Source organism: Meleagris gallopavo, chromosome 7, assembly GCF_905368555.1.
Source record: "Meleagris gallopavo chromosome 7, MGAL_WU_HG_1.1, whole genome shotgun sequence".
Classification (NCBI taxonomy): Eukaryota; Metazoa; Chordata; class Aves; order Galliformes; family Phasianidae; genus Meleagris; species Meleagris gallopavo.
In genome coordinates, this window is record NC_139410.1 from 6869811 (window position 1) to 6891606 (window position 21796).

At 43.6% G+C, this 21796-nt stretch overlaps 1 protein-coding gene and 1 non-coding gene across 4 annotated transcripts in view; one reads left to right on the forward strand and one right to left on the reverse strand.

Moving 5' to 3' along the window:
* The window catches only part of LOC100546352 (uncharacterized), a 101019-nt gene extending 89455 nt beyond the window's left edge, over positions 1-11564 (reverse strand). For both annotated transcript variants that reach the window (XR_014884265.1, XR_014884264.1), the window contains exon 1: positions 11346-11564. This is a non-coding gene — a transcript (uncharacterized LOC100546352). The remainder of the gene's footprint in view (positions 1-11345) is intronic.
* DRC11 (dynein regulatory complex subunit 11) overlaps positions 1-21486 on the forward strand; it is an 86075-nt gene extending 64589 nt beyond the window's left edge. Inside the window, exons 12-19 of one of the 2 annotated variants that reach the window (XM_085227595.1) lie at positions 267-325; positions 1855-1937; positions 4060-4167; positions 6945-7144; positions 12965-13051; positions 15598-15775; positions 17556-17794; positions 20927-21486. In XM_085227595.1, the coding sequence (XP_085083721.1) occupies positions 267-325; positions 1855-1937; positions 4060-4167; positions 6945-7144; positions 12965-13051; positions 15598-15775; positions 17556-17794; positions 20927-21019 (1047 nt within the window). In that variant the 3' untranslated portion in view covers positions 21020-21486. The remainder of the gene's footprint in view (positions 1-266; positions 326-1854; positions 1938-4059; positions 4168-6944; positions 7145-12964; positions 13052-15597; positions 15776-17555; positions 17795-20926) is intronic. The other variant, XM_085227596.1, reaches the window with a different exon arrangement.
* The last annotated feature ends 310 nt before the right edge of the window (positions 21487-21796 follow it).

Consider the following 21796-nt stretch of genomic DNA (forward strand, 5'->3'; position numbering starts at 1 on the left):
AAGTTCCTATGGGTAAAGCCAGCCAGAGCTGCTTCACCTCTCCCGTGAGTGAGGCACTTCCAAGTGAGAACATGCCCTGTGTTTTTAATACACAGGGGTATGACTTCCTCACCTAATAGCATTCAAGGATATGGTTGTTCCTTTGGGGTTCTTCAGTAATGAAAATCATGTCCAAATACTGGATGCAATCCTTGTAGGTTCAGTAGGTTCAAGTAGCTTTATCTGTACTAATGCCACTAATTCCTGCCTCTCACTGTGGTCTTCAGAAAAAGAAGGCAGGGAAGAAGAAAATATCCGAGCTGGAGGAAGACCTAACTCCTGACAGGTAAATAAAGATAGGACCTTTCTACCTGAGACCACCACTAGCTCTTCATTGCCTTCCAGAAAGGACAGTACCCCAAATAACGGGGCAAAGAACACTGCTTTAAGGGTACACAGCCCACCTCCAGCACCACACACAAATTAAGTGCATTCTGCAACTTGAGCTAGTTTCTGTTAACTTCAGTGTGATCGTTTCCAGTCTATAGAGTCACAGGTACATCACACACAGAGTACAGCCCCCCCAAGGCTATTAACAATTGGGTCTGCAGGTGCAGAAGCACCTGGTGATTGGACTGGCTGGCAGATTTCCCATCTCAGCTGCAGTCTGATAAGGGAGGCTGCAGACAGCCCTGTACTCTGTAAGTCACACTTCAGAGGCAAAACACATGTTGATAAGACTGATTTATACAATAACAGTTCTAGTGGACTTCACAGCCTTTTGTGTATTCTTGCTCTCTTAAACAACCGTTTACTGGGAGGATTTGAGGTTTTGTGTTTGCTTATTACTACTGCTGTATTAAATGTGTTGCTAGCGCTGCATAAGCATAAAGCCTCCCAGCTGAAATGGAAAAAAGACTACAGTCTTCAAATATATATATATATATGTATATGCTTCTACTACATATTCCTATTGCAGCAATACCAAGACATACCAATGAGATAGGCAGCAGAAAGAAAAAAGCTTAGATATTGAAATGAGAGAATGTGAAAAGTACAGGTATGGTAAGAGACCTAAAAAGACTCAGAACTATATTGTTTACACTAAGTGTATAACAAGAACTTCAGACAGCTGCATTCATTGCATGAAGTCCTTGCATCAGTGTCAATCTGTAAAACCTAATGCCTAAAAATGTCTCTGAAGTTAATATTTAGATGGATCTCCAGAAGAGAGGCTAAGGAGGAAACTGACTACAAATATAAAGCATGTTGAATCTCTACCAACCGCTGGTAGAGACAGGAAGAAACCCTTCCCTTGCACAAGTCATGTCATAGTTTCTACTGTCTGGTTTCCCCCAGTCCTCTGGCCATCATTACCCAAACACTGCAGTAGATGGATCAGTGATTGCTTGAGTTGAGTCATTGCCAGTACGTTCCTGACTGGAGGTGACTCTATTGCAAACAGAATAAATTCCAGGAAGAATTAATGAATTACTACTAATTGAAGAGCTAAGTGAATAGGTATAGTAGTGTTAGGATTGCTATTATTGTATAATTTAAAAATAATTTCCCAGTAATTGATATTAATGAACAAGTCTATTACATGAGTCATAACTGATCTCACATCACCTGGCAATGGGTAATGGGAGCAGTGCAGGAGTGTGCAAGAGGTAGAAAAGGACTCTTTGCTGTAACATACGAAGCGATGCTTATCGATTTCATATTGATGGAGCTGATCACCTCAAACTCTGGGCTTCAAGGTACATTTATAAAACAGAGGAAGCATAAATAACTGTGAAGCTAGCTCAGTTCCTGAAGGACTGAGGTTTTATTTACAGTGCCCCAGAACTTCTGAGTGATGCCTCTTGCCCGCAGGACCATCGATTCTCTGTACAGGGAACTGGCAGAAGGAGGAGTACTAATAAAAGCCAAGCCAGTGAATCTCTCCGACTATGTTGGTAAAGTATACATTTTACAGCTAATACAATGTTTAATCTGACCAAATCTCAGCCATTCAAGGTTCACCAACCTCCGTTTCCTGTCAAGAATGAGTTCAAGAGTAATTACAATTTCAGGACTTTCCTACTTGAATAACTTAAAGCAACATATGCAAATCATGTCTGTTCCTTAGGGTGCCTCATGCCTTTCACTTCTGCTCCTGAAGCCTAGGTCTGCTTGTAGAGCTGATGCTCTGCTCCAAGCACCTGGAGGCTTTGGATGATGTGGGATGGCACAAGCCATCTGAGGTGTAACCAGGGCATCCTCTGAGGAGCACACAGTAGGTAAAGAGAACTCAGCCCCTTCCCTCCACCTCCCTGAACCTTGAGATGTATCTGGGCCTTGGTTTAAATGGAAGGCCCTCTGCCTAGTTCTGCATTTCAGAATCCTCTTGCCCAACCAGTCCTGTCTGCCCTTCCCAAACTCACTTCTATCCAGCAGACATCCCAAGTGCAGTTGTTTGGAGAGCACATCTTGGCCAACAGATAACGATTAAGAGCAGACAATATCAAACTGGGGAGCGAGCTGGGGTGAACTTGGGCCATCTTCATGGTCAAGGGAGGTTTGAACCTTGGCTTCTTGGCTACACAAAGGCTGCTCTAAGTCACATCAATAACACTCCTTGCCAGCAGAAGACCCTGGGCACAAAAATGCAGAGTATAGCGATGCCCATCTGGTTGCCCAGACTTACTACAGGTCCCCATCACATCACAGTACCAAGGTGTCTCAGGCTGCCTGTGTAGCTTTTCCAAACAGCAGTCATGCTGCTTAGGCTGCCAGAACAAGAAACAGAAAGTATTTGAAGCTGGGCAAGGTTTGGACTTTAAAGTAATTTTTTAATGCTGCAATTCTCTCTTTAAATATCTAAGGGCACAAAGCCTGCAGAAAAATCAGTCCTCATCTGCTCTGCTCCTACAGGGCTGCAGCCCAAGGAAGGTCATTCACTGCCAGCTCCTGGGAAAAGGACAAAGGGTGGAATTGTGCTGCACAGCGAGTAAAGACACCAAAACATCCCTCTCTATGACAAACCGACATCGCTGAACTAATTTTCTTGGTGACCTTATCTAAATTAGTCAGAGAATATCCGCTGTGATTTATGTTCAGTTGCAATTAAACCCTTTGATGCCTTCTAATTAAATCTGTGAAGATTAATTCCTATCCGGTTCTTTTGATTTCTCCTTAAATAAAAGATAAAACCTGAAATGAATTTCATCCTTCGGAAGGGAGGGGCAGTTGCACCACAACTCATCTGCCTTTTTGCCCCAAATCACAGCTCCACTTTTCTCACTTGGCCAATGTCAACCTACCAGTTCTGAAAGCCCTCATGCTTCCCCTTTTTATCTCCAATAGGAACATAAATGCTGTTATTTTTCACCAATATTCATCATGATTACACATAACTTACACTAAGAAACAATCACCAACTCAGTTATCACAAGTATTCCTGCTTGTGGCCTGTCCTTTTGGCTCTTTGGTTTCCAACACATCTTCTAGATGGATTTTGACAGGTCAAGCAATGCGATCACAGCTCTGTAACAAGAGCTGAGGCAAGATTAGATCACTTCAGTAAATGTCAGTGATTTTTCGCTTCCTTGGGGTTGGTTTTGAACAAAAAAGATGAACTACAAAGTGAAATCTCCACCAAATGAGGTGAAGCACTTAAATGTCTCACATGGCACAAAGCTGAGATGTGCCACAGTGAGGAGAAAAGTCTCTTTCTCCCTTTTCAAAATCCTTCTGATAGTGTGTAGTTCACCAGCTTCCATGCTCTGCAAAACCCCAAGCCTGGAAGCCACTTGCCAGCAGTGTGATTCGCAGCACTACTAATTGTTCTTCCTCACAAAGTTTCTTGAAAAAGTTATTCAAGACTGAACACCTACAGCCTGGTTAGCAGGGAGAACCCATGGTGTGTTCAATGCCATATTCCTCATTCCATTCCCCTTTCCAATGTCTCGGGGTCACATTCCCAATACTGCCCCATCTGAGAACCCACCCCATGATGGCTCAGCATTTCCTATGGCAGTTCTGCATTTTATAAAAACGCTGTGTCACGTTGATTAATCCCATGCTTCCTCCCTACAGGTGAATACAGCTATCTGGGGACCACTCTGCATCAGGTGGATGTAGAGCCCATGCCCTCTCTCGCCGATATCAGACAGCTAATAGCACTGTATGGAATACTGCCATTAGGTAAGAGCACTGCAGCAATCACTGCAAGGCAGGCTACGATGGCTTTGCTTCCTGTTGCTAACATGCATTTTTAGTGGCTTTGACAGGGCTTGATTAATGGTAATCTAAAGCATTTTGCAGTATAATTGTTTTTCAATTAGGCATTCCAAGTGAAGACCGTATCATTTTAATAGTGCATCGAGGAGCTTGCACGTGCTATTGTCAGGTATTGCATTTCCATACCATCTCTGTTCTCATGTTAACAGTTTGTGAATGGCAGCACATAAAAGGAAATCACTTGGGAAAGATAATAGCTAAAACAAGCTCCAGTGATCAAAATTAATCAAGTTAAGGGAAGGGCCAAGGTTGCAATTTACCTTTTACAAGCTGGCTAATGTTACTCAGTACCAAACAATGCAATCATTTAAGGAATTAGTCTGAGTATGTTTGGACATCAGAGAGAGCACTTAAATATGCCCTTGCAGTTTTAATGCCAGACTTAAGCAGCATCCAGCAAAGCTTTGTTGGGTTAGGTTGTTTGTTTTTAATGCAAAATCTGCTTCATATTTTGCTTGGGAATGGCATGAAGCCAAGCTCCACTGATTGCAAGAAGTGCCTGTCTCAAGGGCCTCCTATACTTCACTTGCATCATTTTCGATTTGTGGTTTGATTTTGGGGAAGATTTTAACTGGGCTTATCCACCCCCAGGCTGTGTCATTGTCTGCTCATCCCTTAATATGGGCAAAATAACATCTCAGTGCTTCCCATTCTGGAAAATGGAGCAAAGATGACACAGCCTTCTGCTTCTCCCCACCCTTTGCATGCCTTCCAGAAAGACAATCACTTGGGCTGTTTGGGGTGCACACACAAGAGGGACCCACTGCCCACCGAAGGGGCTCAGTGTGCCTCAAAGTTCAGTGCAACAGCCCTTTTTCAACTGGGATTTGGGAAGAAACATCTCTTACCCCCAAGAGAAGAGTGTTCATTCTGCTTATCAGCTCAATCTGAAGAGTCAAGTTATTGGAACACGATGCTACCAGCACCAATGCTGTTCTCCCTAGCCAGAGTCTTCCCATCTGGTTTGGGGTAATGCTCAGGGGTTGGCCACAGGCACGACTGCAGTCAGCTGGGAGACTTGAACTGTTATCCCTCTTCTCACTGACTCCATGTGGTTTTTCACATATCAGATAACTCCAAGGTTATGTTTTAACACCATCTAATCGAGTGAAATCAAGCCCCAAGACACTCCCAAAGCGAGGGGGAAGAAAGCCTGTAAATTTTCTACCATTTATGAAATTGGCAAAAACATCTAAGGAGAAGAGACCCTGGACTAGTTAAGCAAACAGCATACTTCCAATAGCAGTTTGAAAAATGCCTTTGAATAAAAAAAAAAAAATATTCCCCAAGCCAAGAAAGTCTCAGGAACAGTTTCACCTTCTGGGCAATCCGTTATGGATGACATTTCACTTAATTGGTCTCAGAACTAGTTAATCATTATATCATTGTGTATAGTTTATTCTTAAGGTTTTCACCTGATAGCAAGGAAAATTCCAGCTGAAACAGCACTGAGAACACAAGCAGCTGAAATAAGCAGGAGACAATGGTAGAAGATACACTTCATCTTCAACCACAGAGGAGTTCACTGCTCCCCTCCATAACGCATCTATGTATAATAGTAATAGATTATTAATATTTGGTCATTTTGTACTGAAGCCTGGATGGCTGACAACTTCACTGCATCCTGCACAGTGCTGAAATAATGGCACTTATCACTGACATCCATGCAGACTGTTCAGCCTTCAGGACACCGATAAGGAGCCTCATTGGATTTGTTGTTCAGTACCACTCTTTCCTGCCTGTCTGCCTTATCAGAAACCCTTCTTTGAAAGGAAGTTCTTAAAACTTGAGTTTCTATCACCATCAAGCACCTGAACTGTGCTACAAGCATTTCTGCCAGGCTTTCCCAGGTGATGAAGCAGATATCTCACAGTCCAGACTGAATTTACCTAGAGCAGGCAACGAGGCACACTTGGAAGTGCTAAGCACTCATTGCTCTGCTTTGCTTGCAACCAGAAATGCTCAACCAAATGAAATGAAGGGAACAGAAAATGGATCCACTTTCTCCAAGCAGACATTTCACTTGCTTTGCAGCATGCAACTGCCACATTCCAGGCTGGAGGATAGCATGTGCTGCTTTCAGATGAGCTGATGCCAGCCAGCAGCAGTGCACGGGAGGAATATAGGCAATGAAAGATTTTGGAGCAGGGCTAACCTAAGTGGGGTGGTCAGTTTGAAACGTCACTCATTTTGAGAGGAAAAGTGCCCTAAAAATTGAGGTGCAGATAGAAAGTAAACAAGAGAAAGTGAAATGCATGGTAACATCTGGTTTCAAAATCACTGACAAATGCAGCAGTAATAGATATAGTCCCAATAGCTTGTTTTCTCTAAAGCTGGGGAAGCTGGAAAGCATCATTTCAGACAGCAGAAGGAGTTCTGCTAGTTCTGCGTGCAGCACAAGTGTGCAGGAAGACTTGCTCTGACAAATGCTAAGCTTAAAGCCACAGGTATGTCTCTAACTAGGCCTTTACTTGACATTAGTTAGCAACTGTGCACTCAAGTGCACTATTGCCACAGCTCAGTTTACACAGAATTCAACTCCACAGCTCTTGTGCTATATTAATGAAACAATGAATTCACATTATAAAATATTTAATGTGAAGAGAAGAGGTAGAGTTGTTTCATTACCTTTATGGCAGACTTAAATGAAAGCAATAACAGCACCATATGACTTTTTACAGGCTCCCAAACAGTCCATGAGAAGGCTCCTTTGGTGAAAGCCTTGTTACTAGCTGGCCCCACTGGTGTTGGAAAGAAGATGCTGGTCCATGCTATCTGCACAGAAACAGGAGCCAACCTCTTCAACCTTTCCCCTTCCAACATCACTAGGAAGTACCCAGGCAAGAACGGCCTGCAGATGATGCTCCACATGGTTCTCAAGGTACTGTGCTTGTGTACTGCTGTAGAGTCGTCCTGCAGAAGATGTGACAGTCAGAAACAAACAGAAAACAACCTTGTGGTTGATTCCTGGTCCCAAGTTTTGTTTCAGCAGGTACACCAGGTCCAAAAAAAAAAAAAAAAAAAGTGCAAATCCAGACTTGAAATTCCCTTCTTGCCTCCCAAACCACTTGCTGACAGCCAAGGATGGAATGCCCCTTGAGAAATCCCTTGTAGTAGCCATATTTTTCACATCAACATTTCTACAAGCTTTATGTTACCTCGAATATGAAAAGCATCAGATAAAAAATTTTCTGTTTATGTGCACGTCAGTCAGGAATGCATTCCATGCAGCATTTAATCAAATACCAGACTGGAGGTGGTCACAAATCTCCTCTCTGGGACTGCTGCTGCAAAGCAGCTCTCCCTTGTACTGCTCTCTGTTTACCTATCAGCAAGCTTTTGAAAAGAGAGAATCTCAGTTCAAGATTACATTAACAGAAACACACAAGAAGTCTGGAAATGAAAGAAGGCATATGAGCTGTGAAGAACATATCCCAAATCCTCATAGTAAGAAGAGATGCTATCCTGGCAGGATTTCTGCTAAGGAAGGGAGCTGGTAAACATTTCCAGAAGAAATGCACTTAGGAAAAAAAAAAAAAAAACCCAGCACATATACTAGGAATAGCCCAATGCATTATTTCTCCCCCACCAAAGGCCTGCTAAAAGACTGAATTCAAACTGGCTTTCCTTGGGATTCAATTAGATGTACTTTATTAAAGCCAGTATTACAGCAGGCTTTGTGGCAGATGCCTCCATCCCCACAAGAGACAGGTTTCACAATTAAAAGTAACGCAAGTGCCTAGAGAAAAGCTGCCCTTTGAGGCTGTAACACTAACACTGGGTCTAGCATTCCCTATGCCACCAGGCTGAGCTAGTACTCCCTTTCCTCCCCACATTTCACCCTTCTCTGCTGACTTTCTGTGCCCTCATCACTAGCAAAGCACACATCTGACTGCAGGCATAGCACACACACCATCCAGTCCCTGCTGGAGCACAGGGCTGCTAAACACAGGAGAAAGGAGGGCAGCATCCTATAGAAGGTTCCAGCAGAGTGAATTAAGGTGTTTGGTTTTATTTTTTTTAATATATATGTTCCAACTAGTATATATATAGTATGTATACACATATGTAGGCACACATAATATACATATAAACACAAGTTCGCATCCATGTTTATCTATTAAGAAAGTCTTAGTTTTTCCAGATTATACAAAATCAGATGGTAGCATTATCCAACACCTTCCCCAAAATCAGGGAGAAACAACCCAAATTTCTTCAGAAGTAGGGGTGATACTCTGGGGCTCCTCCGCAGAGCGCCATGATGGAAGTTGCTCACAGTCAGTCGCTTGGAATAAGCATCCAGGCACTTGCTTACCAAAAAGTGACTTGTTCCAATTGCAGCAGCAAACTCCACTCTTCCAATAACAGGAAATAGCACAGCACACTCTCTCTCTTCCCAAAGGATACTTTATCTGCATTTTAATTCCCCTACCAATTCATAATGACATAACACCTGTCTCAGCATCATTCAAGTCAGCTACATTTAATTTCTATTCCCAATTCCATTGGCTGCTTGACCTCTCCCCACCACCTCCATCCCCATGGCTGGGTTGCTAATTTGTCTAATCCCCTCACTATTTTTATTTGGATTGCACAGGTTCTCAGAGCCAGGATGGAAGGCAGCTTAGTCAGTACTACCAAGTCAGCTCCCACTTCGGTTCTGGTCTACATTACCAGCTGCCATCACCCAGAGCTGAGTAAGCTGTCCTTGGCAGCATGGAATCCTACCCCTTCCTTCAAGTTCTGCAACTGTGTGCTGGCTGCTGGCAGTTGTTTAATGGAGACGCCCTAAACCAGTGAATAGCACAGGAAAAAATGAAGAGCTCATTCATTTCAGATTCAAGAGCCAAATCTGTTTCTTTTTTCCCCTGTTATTTCTGGGAGGAGACAACAAGAGACATACCAGCCCTGATCCAAAAGAGAGACGTGTGTGTTGCTCAAAGCATGCATTTTAGATGTCACATGAGGGTAATGACTTCTCATACCAGAGCAGGAAAACCCCGACATTTCAATATGCCTATTCAAAAGAAACAGAAGGAAGGTTAATCCTGAATGGGAAAGCTATTAAAAAAAGCTGGGAACACCAAGCTCCAACAATTGCATTCTCCAGAAAGACACAAAAACTACCAGGTCAGCTCTGCTTCTGGGAAGAGAGGATCTGTCTCAAACAGAGACACAAAGCTCAAACCAGAGCATTCTGGAACATTTCAGCTAAGCTACATTTCCAATGCACTGAGGCAGCTTGAACTCAAATGGAGTTTTCTGCCAGCTTGTACCAGCCAAGGGTCGACTCCCTCATCAAGGCACAAACTGGTCCCCCATTAGCAGCCACCAGGTTAATCACTACCAGAATGACACAGCCCTGAAAAGGCTGGGAAAGCTGGTCAGGAGGAAATAGCAGCACAGAAGCGTGGGGATTAGCAGCTCTATGCAAAAGTTCCACTGACCAGTTCTGCAGTGCAAGCAGGCTGCAGGTATTTCATCACCATCACTGTCAGTAGACTGCATTATCAGGCTCTTTGGTTATGCTATATAGCACATGAGAGGCAAATATCTTACACAAAAAAAATAAAAGTGGTTGAGTTGATTTAAGAATTAAATGGTATAATCCTTGCATTGAGAGGCAACATAATTTTGTCAGGTTTTTGTTTGTTTGTTTTTTCCACTGAATCAAGTTCATTCATTTGTAACCACTGCTGCACTGTCCCTCTGGGCAGGTCATTTTTAAGACAATCTGAAGAAGCAGGTATGGTTTACATTAGGGCACTGAGTATTTCACCCTCAAAAGGAACCCCCATTACAGCTGAGATGTGGGAACAGCACTATCAGCCTTCCCTCTAGCTGTCCAGAAGCAATTTTATCTTGCTGCAGCACAGCCTGCTAGAAACCCAAACCTTAAGGTGATAAATATCACCAGCTGCTGACACTGGGCAGGATTAGAAGGGTGAAGGAGCCATCTGCTGGCAGGTCCACCAAACCAGGGAGAATGCAGCAAAGCTAAGAACACATCAGTTACAAATTAATTATGTACAGCACATTTAATTATCCATGGATTCAAACTGTCTGTGGATAATTCAGATTAAGTGCTTCCATGGGGACATACAGCATATCTGCCAACAGTGTAAATGAGATGCTCCTGGCAGCCTGATCTGTCATCTGGAGAAGACAACAGAACTCAATGCATTGTGTTTGGGCTGCTAGATCACTGCCTACCAAGACTAGAAAGATAAAGGTATGAAGCAGGCAGCATCCATAGGATCATAAAATGGCCTGGGTTGAAAAGGACCACAATGATCATCCAGTTCAATCCCCCTGGTATGTGCAGGGTCACCAACCACCAGACCAGGCTGCCCAGAGCCACATCCAGCCTGTCATCCAAGTCATTGCCAACACAGAACACACAGAGAAGCATCTACTTAAGAGGCAGCTGGCACTGAGTACATTCTTAACTAGGGAAAAAAAAAAAAAAAAAAAAAAAAAGAAGAGCACAGGTGTGAAAATGGTGAGAGCTCTTCCTTATAAGTTAAAATGAAACTCTAGGCTGGTTAAAGCCTTCAGGCTGTTTGAGAGAGCTGCTAACCACAGAACCACCTCTGAGCCAAATGGGGAAGATCCCTCCAGGCTGCAGCAGCCCTGCTGAGGAGACATCACAACTCCCTTTGAAGGGCATAAGCAGAGCTCAGGGACTGCTAACAGCTTAATAACCTCCCCCAGCCTCATTCCCTGTGTCAAATTGTGCTGCAGCATCAGACGTGCAGGTATATAGGAAATACTGCAGGAGAGCTGCATTGCTCTCTGTCTTCACGCAGCTATGGCACCATACAGAGCAAAACCACCAGGATAGGGCTGTTCTCTAGAGAAAGAAAACACACAGCATTGCTTTGCATCAGCTTTAGCAGAAAAGCAGCCCACATCAGCATGCAGGTCAGCCACTGTTAGAAAGCTCCCCTTAGTAGTGCTGAGTTTGGGGAGGGTCTCTGACTCAGAGCTTCCACATGTCAAAACAGACTCCACAGCACATAAAACACAAATATTGTCCTTCAAGAAGGCATACGTTGCTCTTAACAAATGCAACAACCTACCTTTCTGATCTTTGTGAGTCTGAGTTATCCAAAGAATCCTCCCAGTTCAGCTCCAGCACAGAATCACTGCCATACCACTCTTCCACCTGCCTTTGAGACTGCCTATAAGCAGCTAGGAGCTAATTGAATTCAGCCCTGCAAATCAGCAGGGCTGCTTGCATTTCTTGCAGGTGTGTGAGCTCTGGACTAACAGGATGTTCAGCAGAAAGCCCTGAGCCTAGGAGTGCTGCTGCACCGCTCTGCTCAGTGTAACCACAAACCAGTCCCCTCTGATGTGCCTTGCAGAGTGAGTGTGGTGTAGGAATATGTAAAACACACCTCTGAAAATAGATAAATAGAAGGTAGATAAGAAGTGTCTGACCTTAGATGGGCAGCTGTGCTATTTCAGGCTGTCATTTCGCTCCAGCTTGCTTGCTCACTACTCTGCTGGGCTGAGAAGTTACCCCGTAGGTTGTATGCATAAACGTTCACATTACTGCTAAGGCCCACATATCCATTTCTGCAAGATTTTCATAATGCTCGTCACGACACCATCTATGGGTTTCATTATTAATGCTGAATAGCTCCTCCTTCCAACAAAGGAGAAAGCTCTGTTTTCCTCAATGAACCTGGAGATACCACTTGACATATTCTAGGGCTGACACATTCCTGCAAATAACATGCCACGTGCCAAAGATGGCATTGTTTCCACTTCACCCATCAGCAGCACAGCAGAGCAAACAAGCCTCACAGCTTTCATCTTTTCCCCTTTTTTTCAATGCATTTTTACTGCACGGATGCAGCCGTGCTCTTGGCCATAAAAATGAACTGTGGTGCTTTGAAGGAAGATGTTCACATCTTAATTCTTCCTGCTCCAGCCGTCAGTCAGGCGCTGAGCTTATGATGTATACAACTTAGTGGTTTTGTAAGCTTCCTTCCTGGAAGCAGCAGCTTCAACTGGGAGAAGGAAAAAAAAAAAATAAGCAGGACAGAATAATGCTTTCTCGTTACCCACTGATTCCTCAAGCCATCACTTTTGTTGCTGAGCAAACCAGCACAGCTCTGAGAGCCACTGGAAAGTGATTAAAATTTGGCAGCAGAATGTCTAAACCACTGGCGTTTCTATAGCAATAGGGAGAGTGCAAGATGTGAAGAAGCCTGTAGCATTGCTGCCATCCTGCTGTGAACCAGAGGTATAGTGCTCTGACTTTGGAGCCGGAAAGCCCGTTTCTACTGACCCCCCCCCCCTCCAATTTAACAGGCTCCATTTTAATTCTTGGGCTGACTGTTATGTGGTAAGCCAGATTGCCTGTCAGCCTGTTTTCCTTAAGGGTTCCTTTTTGCAGAACCACAGCTGAATTCGGGTTGGGAAGTGCAGCATAAGCACAGCAGTCAGAATGATCCAAATCTGGGATGAGTTCTCACCTTTAGCTTCCTAAACAGAATCTGTTTGATGTGCCAACGCTACCGAGCAGAGCCAACGCTGCTCACGAGTGCTGCTCATTTCTGGGGGAAAAAAATAAACCCAGCTAATTGTAATTGCTGAAATATGGATTCAGAAGCATAATTACAGGCACCCAGGTATGAAATTGTAGCCATTTTAATCAATTTCTCGCATTCCCTCTCCCATTTTCTCTTAGGTGGCCAAGCAGCTGCAGCCTTCAGTCGTGTGGATCGGAGACACGGAGAAAACATTCTACAAAGCAGTGCCCAAGGCTGAAGAACAGGTGAGGTGCTCCTTTCTTATTTTGGTGCTGATAATTTCCAACACAAAGGAGCAGGTGTATTTCTCAGCTCAGCACATACCCGTATGACCGGACCCGCCGAAGCTTGCTTGATCATGGCTTGTCTCACTAATGTTTTTTTTTTCCTTTTAAGAGAGTCTTGTGACCTCTCTGGGGCTCTTAAGAAGTCACATTTCTCTCCTACCCAGCCGTACTTGCTGTATTTAAAAATAGTCCAGTCACTGCTCATCAGTGCACTGAAAAGCAGGAGAGAATAATGGAGAATTTCAAAACACGAGGCAAGAAACTAAAAGTTAAGATGAGCTTAAACTGTTCGGGTCTATTAATTTGAGAAATTGGATGGAGCCAAAGTGAACAATAAAGTAACGAGGATAAATTTCCACTGTGAAAGCGAAGAGCATATATTAAACACTTATGTTTACAGATTATTTTCTTTGGGCTCCCCGGAGTCCTGTTAGCTTCCATTCCTTCCTGTCTTGTGTAGCTTCCCTACCAGAAAGAAAATTAAAGCACTGCCCAATAGGCACAGCGACTCAGCCGCTGCAGCAGAGAGCCGTTCACCTGAAGTCCTGATTAGATTCATGCTGCTTTGCAAAATAGTTCAACAAATCAAACCTTTCTTTTTTCCTAAGGCAAATGCTTTGTGTTTGGGCTGTGTGATGGACACGAGCCTGGTGATTTGGAAGACCGTATCACATTGGGTGAGGCCATTGAGTGCTGAGAGGGCTGCGTGAGCTCATGGGTGTGCAGGGCTTGATGCCCTCTAGTGGTTCTTACACTGGGAGCAAACGTTCAAGTGCAAATGGGGATTAAAATGAAGACTAGAGGCCAAAGGTTGCCTGGAGTAGTTGTGAACTTTATCTGTTTTGAAAGGAAAAATAAAAAAAGTAGTCTCTGTCCAATCCTCTGTAAAGGATGCAGAGCAGTTAGATATCAAATACGTTATGGTAACCCAGCTGCCACGGATGACATGCAAGCAGTTAAGCCACTCAAACAAATAGGGGTCACCTTCACCATTCACCCCACTTTTCTCCAGCTCAGGTGCACATGATGGCTGAGATCCTAGCTTGCCTCTGTGACAGGTTCTCTTGCTACTGATATATTTCTTTCAAGGTGGTGGAGGTAATGTTAGCTTTCAGTACATATCCATTAACTGTGTGCACTCTGGACACGCATTACCTTCAAAAGTGCAGCAGGAGCTGCTGACACACAAATGCCAGTCAGTAGGCTTAACACAAGAGTGGAATCTTTCCCTTGTCTCTAGCACCAGTACATTTATAATTTGAAAATAAAATTGAAAATAAATTTGAAAATAAAGATTCCTTCAGGCTAAGCAATGAGCACCCATAACAAAAGAGGGATTAATGGGTATCCATGAATATCACATCACCCAAAAAAACTGGTGCTCTAAATGCAAGGGATAAATTGGGACTTATTTTTGTGAGACAGGAATCAATTGCTTTAAAAATTCTCTGCATCTTCTGACAGATCGTGTTTTCCCAGCAGAAGACACTTTATTAACATAAGGAAGGCTGGTCTGAAATTGAAGCAGCTGCCAACTGCATAGCAAAAAACACACACCTAGAGTTAGGCTCTCCACTGAGTGTGATTGACTGGGGTGTTAAGCCTCAGTTATTTCTGGAGAGGCTTCTAAGTCATCAGACTTTTCTGAATATGTAGAATCATAGAATGGCTTGAGTTGGAATGGACCTCAAGGATCATCAAGCTCCAACCCCCCTGCCACGTGCAGGGCCGCCTCACATCTAACACTGGATCCCTAACCCAGTTATTCACATGGAGAGTAACACCTCAGCAATTTGATGAAGCTTCTTCCAACCGATTTTCACTTGATCCTCATCAAACTTAAATAGCCAGTGAAAAGCTTTGCTCAGCGGTCATCTGTTCTGTAGATAAGAGCTGAATATTTATAATAAGGTCTAACAGCAATTGTCACAAAGATCCGAGTCCTGAGTTCAAATAGCTGAGATTCTCAGCAAGGTGAAATCAAAGAAGAAATCAGGGAGTGTGTTTTTCATATTGAAAATACCAGCAGGGGTTGGTAGATGAGAACCTCCATGAACTACGAGAATTCCAGGCCAGGTTACATACCCATGTGTTCTTTCTATCCATTAGGGATCACCAAGTGCACAGGTCCAAGCAATATTTCTTGAACTGAAAAATGAGGATTTCCTACTTTAAACGAGTTGTTGCTTCCTTCCTGCTTTCCAGAAGAGAGCCAGCAAATGCTCTAATAAAAAACATGAGCACTCAAACCCACAAATCCCTGGGCAGAAATCAGTTTGCAGAAGATAAAGGCTTTCTACTTAGGTTGAGCATCTAGCCTGTTTGTACTAAGTTGCAAAGAAACTAGTGAAAAAAAACCAAATCCCATTGCAGATAGCACGTCTATGTATAACACACTTACCTACATTATTCATATCTGCAGTTGTTACTTCACCTCATTACCTCTAAATTGTCAGTACTGATAAGAACTCTTTCCCCCTTGTATTCACATGTGCTCTCTGAAGATGAATCCGAAACGTCTGGAAAAGATTCTCCCCAAATTCCTGAAGGCTTTGAAAGCAGAGGACAGAGTGCTGCTGGTGGGGACCACCAGCCGGCCCTTTGATGCTAAGATCAAACCTTTCTGCAAAGTTTACCAAAAAATCATCCTGATCCCCCGGCCTGACTATGCTTCAAGATTTGGCAAGTATCTCAAGTCTTTCTAACAACTACTGATGCACTTAATAATGTGAATTACTGCAAGAAAAATGGTAGTTTGTTCACATCCTTCAGAAGTGGCTGGTAGATGGGCTTTGTTCCCAGAGGTATCATTTTCTCCTGATTGTGTCATGTGGTTTAATACACTTTTCTGGGTACTATGTAGTCTGGATGTGGTGACTCATAAGCAGAAGGGCTGTTGAGGTTCAGTCTAAAGATGATGTGGAAGAAAGATTTAGGACTATTCACAGTGATACCAAACACTTCTAAGCCAGGACTCTGAATGGTACATTTCTCCCACCAGAAGCTCCTAGCATGAATATCCCTACTGATCAGCACATCAAGGAGAACAGAGTCCTTTCATGCCACTGATCGCTGGTGGATCATATCCCAAAAGAATACAGAATGAAAAGAAACCACCTTCAGTACGGAGACCTCGGTACAAACAGTTGTGCTCTGAGTAAACCAGACAATATTGCTCCACATCTTCATCTCCTTACAAAATGATGGAACTGTGTTTTGAAGTCCATTTCTGCGCTGCCTTTCAAGGAGGCAGCCAAGGTACTGAGATGATGCATGTTTGGGCAAGCTCAAGACAGATTTTGACTGTCTAGCACGTTGTAAATCTCTCCCACATCCAATAATTTTCAGTGTGGATGGGAAATGGTCCTTAAGCAGGCTAACATGTGTTTCATGTTAGGTTACAGCTCTGATTAATTGCTAACAGATAAGGGACTTGAATAAGACCTAGAGAAAGGAGGTGATAGCAGCTGAATTTAGCTACGTTCACTCCTGGGGACTGAACCTGTCACATTCTGGGATTCTCACCACTAATTTGGAGTCAGAAGGGCCAGCCGAAGGGATTTCAGCTTGCAAACCTCAGAATGCCCCAGAAAGTTAACTCTTGACATATTGAAGGAGATTAAATTTCTAGTTTTAATTCTTTGATGTTGTCCCATTTAAGGCAGTGCCTGCCCTGGCGTTCAATGGAAAAAAGGTCATTATAGCACAGAGCACTCATCTTCCCATCATGGCAAATTCCAGTGCCTGACAGCCAATCTGAGAACTGAAGAAACCTTTTTTAGCCATGGCATAACAACCACATATAGCCACAGTGCACAAACTTTACCTATTCACTACAACGTTCCTTTTGCTACAGACCAGAAAACTCCAATCTGTGCATGGTGGCAAACATGCGGTGGAAACCAATAGGCTGGTAACACCAGCTTTCCACCCAGCCTTTTCATATCTCTCTGAGATAGTCCATTTGATTACAAATTGCAAATCAACAACAAACTATTGCTGATTACTTCATTTTTGTAAGCAAAATCTCAGGCAGTTTGGGTATCACTGGTCTGAGCAGTTTGCAGCTACAAGAAACAAGCAGGTCCACCATTATTCAAGAAGCAAAATGCCAATCACAGAGACATTTACACCTACATACAACGTGTGCCTGCATAGCTGGAGGCATTGGGCTTCAAAACCAGACTTCAAGTCCCCGTGCCAGCCCTATGCTCATGGAGGAACCCTAACCCTAACTCTTGGTCCCATGAGGTCACCCAAATAAGACAGACTGTTAATGGAGATGCTTAACTCTGCATACCCAAATGGGAAATACTGGCTTCCTTTCCATGTATACTCACTTATTTAAGTAACCCTTTCCATTTTTACCTTGTGTGCCCATAATGCAGAACTATTTCTCCTGCTTTCCTTAACACGTGTCTTTGGCATTCTCTCTCCTCCTATTTTGGACTCTGCTGAGCAGTGTTATGGAAACACGCCATCACCCAGCGTGGTGGAGAGATCACCAAGCTGCTGAGCATCAGCTGCCTGGCCAAGCTGTCGGATGGCTTCACCCAGGGCTGCATCGTGAGGGCAGTGCAGGCAGTGCTGAGCGAGCTGCGCCTCTTACAGATGGTCAGGAAGCCCTTATGCACTGCTGAGTTCCTCACCGCGCTGGCCAGCCAGGACCCCGTATACAATGAGGAGGAGGAAACATTTAAGGTGATGTTAGGAGCTGTGCTAACTGGCTGTGTCTTCTCATCCCCCACTGTCTGGGCATATTTGACCTGGGGATCTGCTCATTCTGCTGATGCCCTCGCATGCATGGATAAATGATGCGTGTGCATTTAGTGCAGTGCATCCATCCTTTGCTTGGTGGGAGCTGCCAAGTGTAAGCCTGGCTGTATTTTCTTCAGGAGGCAGAGAGCTTGGACATCCAGGATCCTCAGGGTGTTTCAGGATCAAATTCTAAGTCCTTTTCTTAACATTTTCTCAAATGAGAATTTTCTCACACAAGTTTTTGTCTGTGGGATTCAAAAAGTGAGTTTCCACCCCCAGGGCCGTAAAATATTTAAGGCAAACACTGGTGTGCTACACGCACCTCAAATACACACGGATCATGCTGCAAAGAGGTGGTCAGCAGGTGGGGTGGGATTGAGCTACAGATGATCTAAAAGGTCTTTTCCAAGCTTAATTACTCTGTGATTCAATGATTCCATGGACATGCTTGCAGAACCATGCAGGTCTCCCACCAAGAGGTTTCCTTTCCATTCTGCTCTTTACACATCCCTTGGCTCTGCATCCCCATAGCACCTTGCAAACAAATAGGATGCAGTCCCTAGCAGCCTGGTCCAAACCACCTTCCACTGCTAACCTAATGATAATGGATATTTCTCCCAGCTCTGCTGAATGCTCTCCAATTTCCACTGTGAGCCATTTGGCTCATTCAGCATAGGCAGCATTTGTGATATTTGGCAAATTACTCTTGTTTTCCTCATGCTTCCTATCTAAACCAATATCTTTCCTCAGGGAGAGGCTAATGGTTCAGTGTTGCAGCACAGAAAAAAACCTCCTATCATTCCCAGCTCCGAGTCGTAATCCATTTGTGCCCTGTAACACAAGAGCCAGCATTTAGCACAAGTTTAGCTCACAAATGCTGTTCCACTTCCCACAACCGTGCCTGTTTTGTACAGCAAGGAGCATGCAGGCAGCACTTCATTTTGAACACTGCTACTATCGCCCTCAGCATCCCACGGCCATCATTTCCTTGCGTTAATTACAGCCCTTAAGAAAGTGTTTCCTTTTATCTGCGTTAAATTTGTTTCTCTTTAAATGTCACAGAACCTGGCACAGGGGAAGAGGACTGTCAAAATGGCCTCGTGCATCAATTAACTCAGTATCCTCATCTCTCCGCACACAGAAGGACCTTTTCCTGAGCCTCTAATCATTGCCATTGCTGGACCTCTTCTTTTGCTTTGCTTTGTCCCTTTTGAAGCGGAGTGGCTAAAACTTAAAGCAGCATTCAAAGTGAAGATTAGCGCTGTGATGAATCTTTGATTTCTATTCTCTGGAAACATGAATCTCCCTGTTTGACATTTATATTCCGCCAGTGTTCCAAAATGAATATAAATAATGCAAAAATTTTGTGATAACGTGATTTCTTTGCCCAATTTACTCCAATTTCTGGCCCAATTATCCATCCGCCACGTTTCTGAAATTAAAAATTATTGCCCCAGTGGGATTGATACAGATCCTTGCACAGAAATAACGGGAGTCCTACAGAGCAACGGGTGCTCAGCCAGCACTCCAACTCTGCCTGGCAGTGGCTGATATGAAACACATTTAAGATGTAGGAAAACCCATACCAAAGAGCTGCAGATGTCATTCCTGAAGGTTTTTAACTCTGATCTGTCACCATCCATCACTTACATCCCCAGCTCAGGTGCTGGTGGGCTATAGTGATAAATCTTTTCTTTTAGCCGTATCTGAGGAGCTGGCTTCATTAAGCCCAGGTAGAATCATAGAATGGCCTGGGTTGAAAAGGACCACAATGCTCATCTAGTTCCAACTCCCTGCTACATGCAGGGTTGCCAACCACCAGACCAGGCTGCCCAGAGCCACATCCAGCCTGGCCTTGAATGCCTCCAGGGATGGGGCATCCACAACCTCCTCCAGCAACCTGTTCCATTGTATCTTTCCCAGGAGTTTCCCTAAAGCATATAGCTGTCCTGGTAACCAGGTAGCTGCTCTGCTAATCAAAAAGTCAAAAGCAGACAGCATTGTATGCCCATTAGCAGGTAGTTTGCTGCATTTGAAAACACAGATTCATGGAATCACAGATTCATTCAGTTGGGAAAAGTCCTCTCAGATCCTCAAGTCCAACCCCAGCTCACCATGCCCAATGCCCACATCCCTCAGTGCCACATCCCCATGGTTATGGAACACCTCCAGGCACGGTGACCCCAAGACCTCCGTGGGCAGCTGTGCCACTGCATCAATGTTCTTTCTGAGAACAAATTGTTCTTAATATCTAACGTGCACCAGAGGAGACAGAGTGATGGCATTAAACAGTGGTTTGTGGCCAGAGGAAAGACTTCAATTTCAGATGGATGAGTACAGCCAAATGAGAACAAATGTGTTTTATCCATCATGTCAGCACCTAGTGGCATGTTAATCTCTGGTGTGGGCAGGCCTTGCTGATGAAGTTCTGCATATACATACGAGGATTGACTAATTCCCACACAGTTCTCATTTTAAAGCACTGCCCTCTCTTTCATTTTACATTATTTTAACGTGGCCTTGTTGACATTACAGCCCAGGAGCTTGGCAAGTGTGCAGAGCGACCGTACCAAAACCATTTACAAGTCATAGGACTGTGAACAGGCATCTGAAAGCAATAAACAGGTTTTTAATGTTCGGGGTTTGTTTGGTTTCTTAAGCTCTCTCATTGAAATAAAAACTGTCTGGGTCGATTTGCAGAACCATGAGAAGCATATGCTTTGTCTGCTGCCAAGTTTCAGACCAGAAGGGGTTTTGACAAGAGCTATATGCCTTGGAAATAGGGTTGATCGGAGAAGTTCTAACATTTCCATAACTATAGCAACACAAATGGCCCGGCTAAGTATTCCTGTTAACGAGACACACTTCAAGCAGGCAATCACCATACTTCTTGTTAGAATCATGTCCTCAAGAGATCTAAGGGTTTTATTTCTGCTGCTCCACAAACCCGCCAGGGTTTTAAGAATTTTATAAGGAGTGCTCCATTGTAGCAGTAAAAGGTCTCTTAACTGTTTTTTTTTTTTTTTTTTTTTTTTTAATATTGTTAAAACATACCTATGCTTTCTGGTTCTCCAGGCTTGGTATGCCAAGACACCGCTGGGTCGAGCACGAAGCAAAGCAGTGGCAAAGAGCGAGAAAGCAGGAAAAGGAAAAGGGAAAAAGAAATAAGAAGATGAAGGAAAAGAGACAACACCAACTTCCTCCAGAATTCTGTGTCTGGAGACAGGGGAGATGTTAGGAAAGCAGGCATTCTGGAATAAAGCATCACAAGTTACGGCTGTCTCGGGAAAGAGAACTCATTTCTGAATGTATTTTTAAATGTTAAAGAATAGGATGGGACATCAATGTGAGGAGTAGCTCTCAGAGGATAAAGAGTTAATGACCATCGACTTGCTCAAGCATTATTTATTCCAAGAGGTTTTAGGGGGCAGAGGGGTTCATTACTCAGAACTGTAACATGCCATCAACTTTTAGGCTACCCTCATTTATTTCAGCAAGTAACTCTCCTTAAAAATTGATGTCACGTTAATGTCTTTCATTACTTTAATATCCTATATGCTTTATAAAACTAACTGCTTTATATATCTGTAAGTCTAATGTGTTACAGTTCTCAATAAAACTATTATGGCCGTAAAGACTGCTTTTTAATTGGGATGGATTATAAGACTTAATGCCGTATATTTACACAGCCGTGTGAGGACCAGCATTTCTTCACCTTTTGATGCATCAGCGTGGATAGATTATTGCATGCATTCACAGAAAACAACACTAAAAGCAGAGCCAAAGCAAAGGGTGATGTTCAGGTTGGTGGAGGAGGGGGGGTGGAACTGAGCCTTTCTTACTCATAGTGAGAAATCAGCTGGAAAAAGATGCTCCTGGAAGAGGTAGGCAGAATATAAGCCTGGAAAGATTCCTGTAGGTACAGAAAACAATTCAGGTAATCAT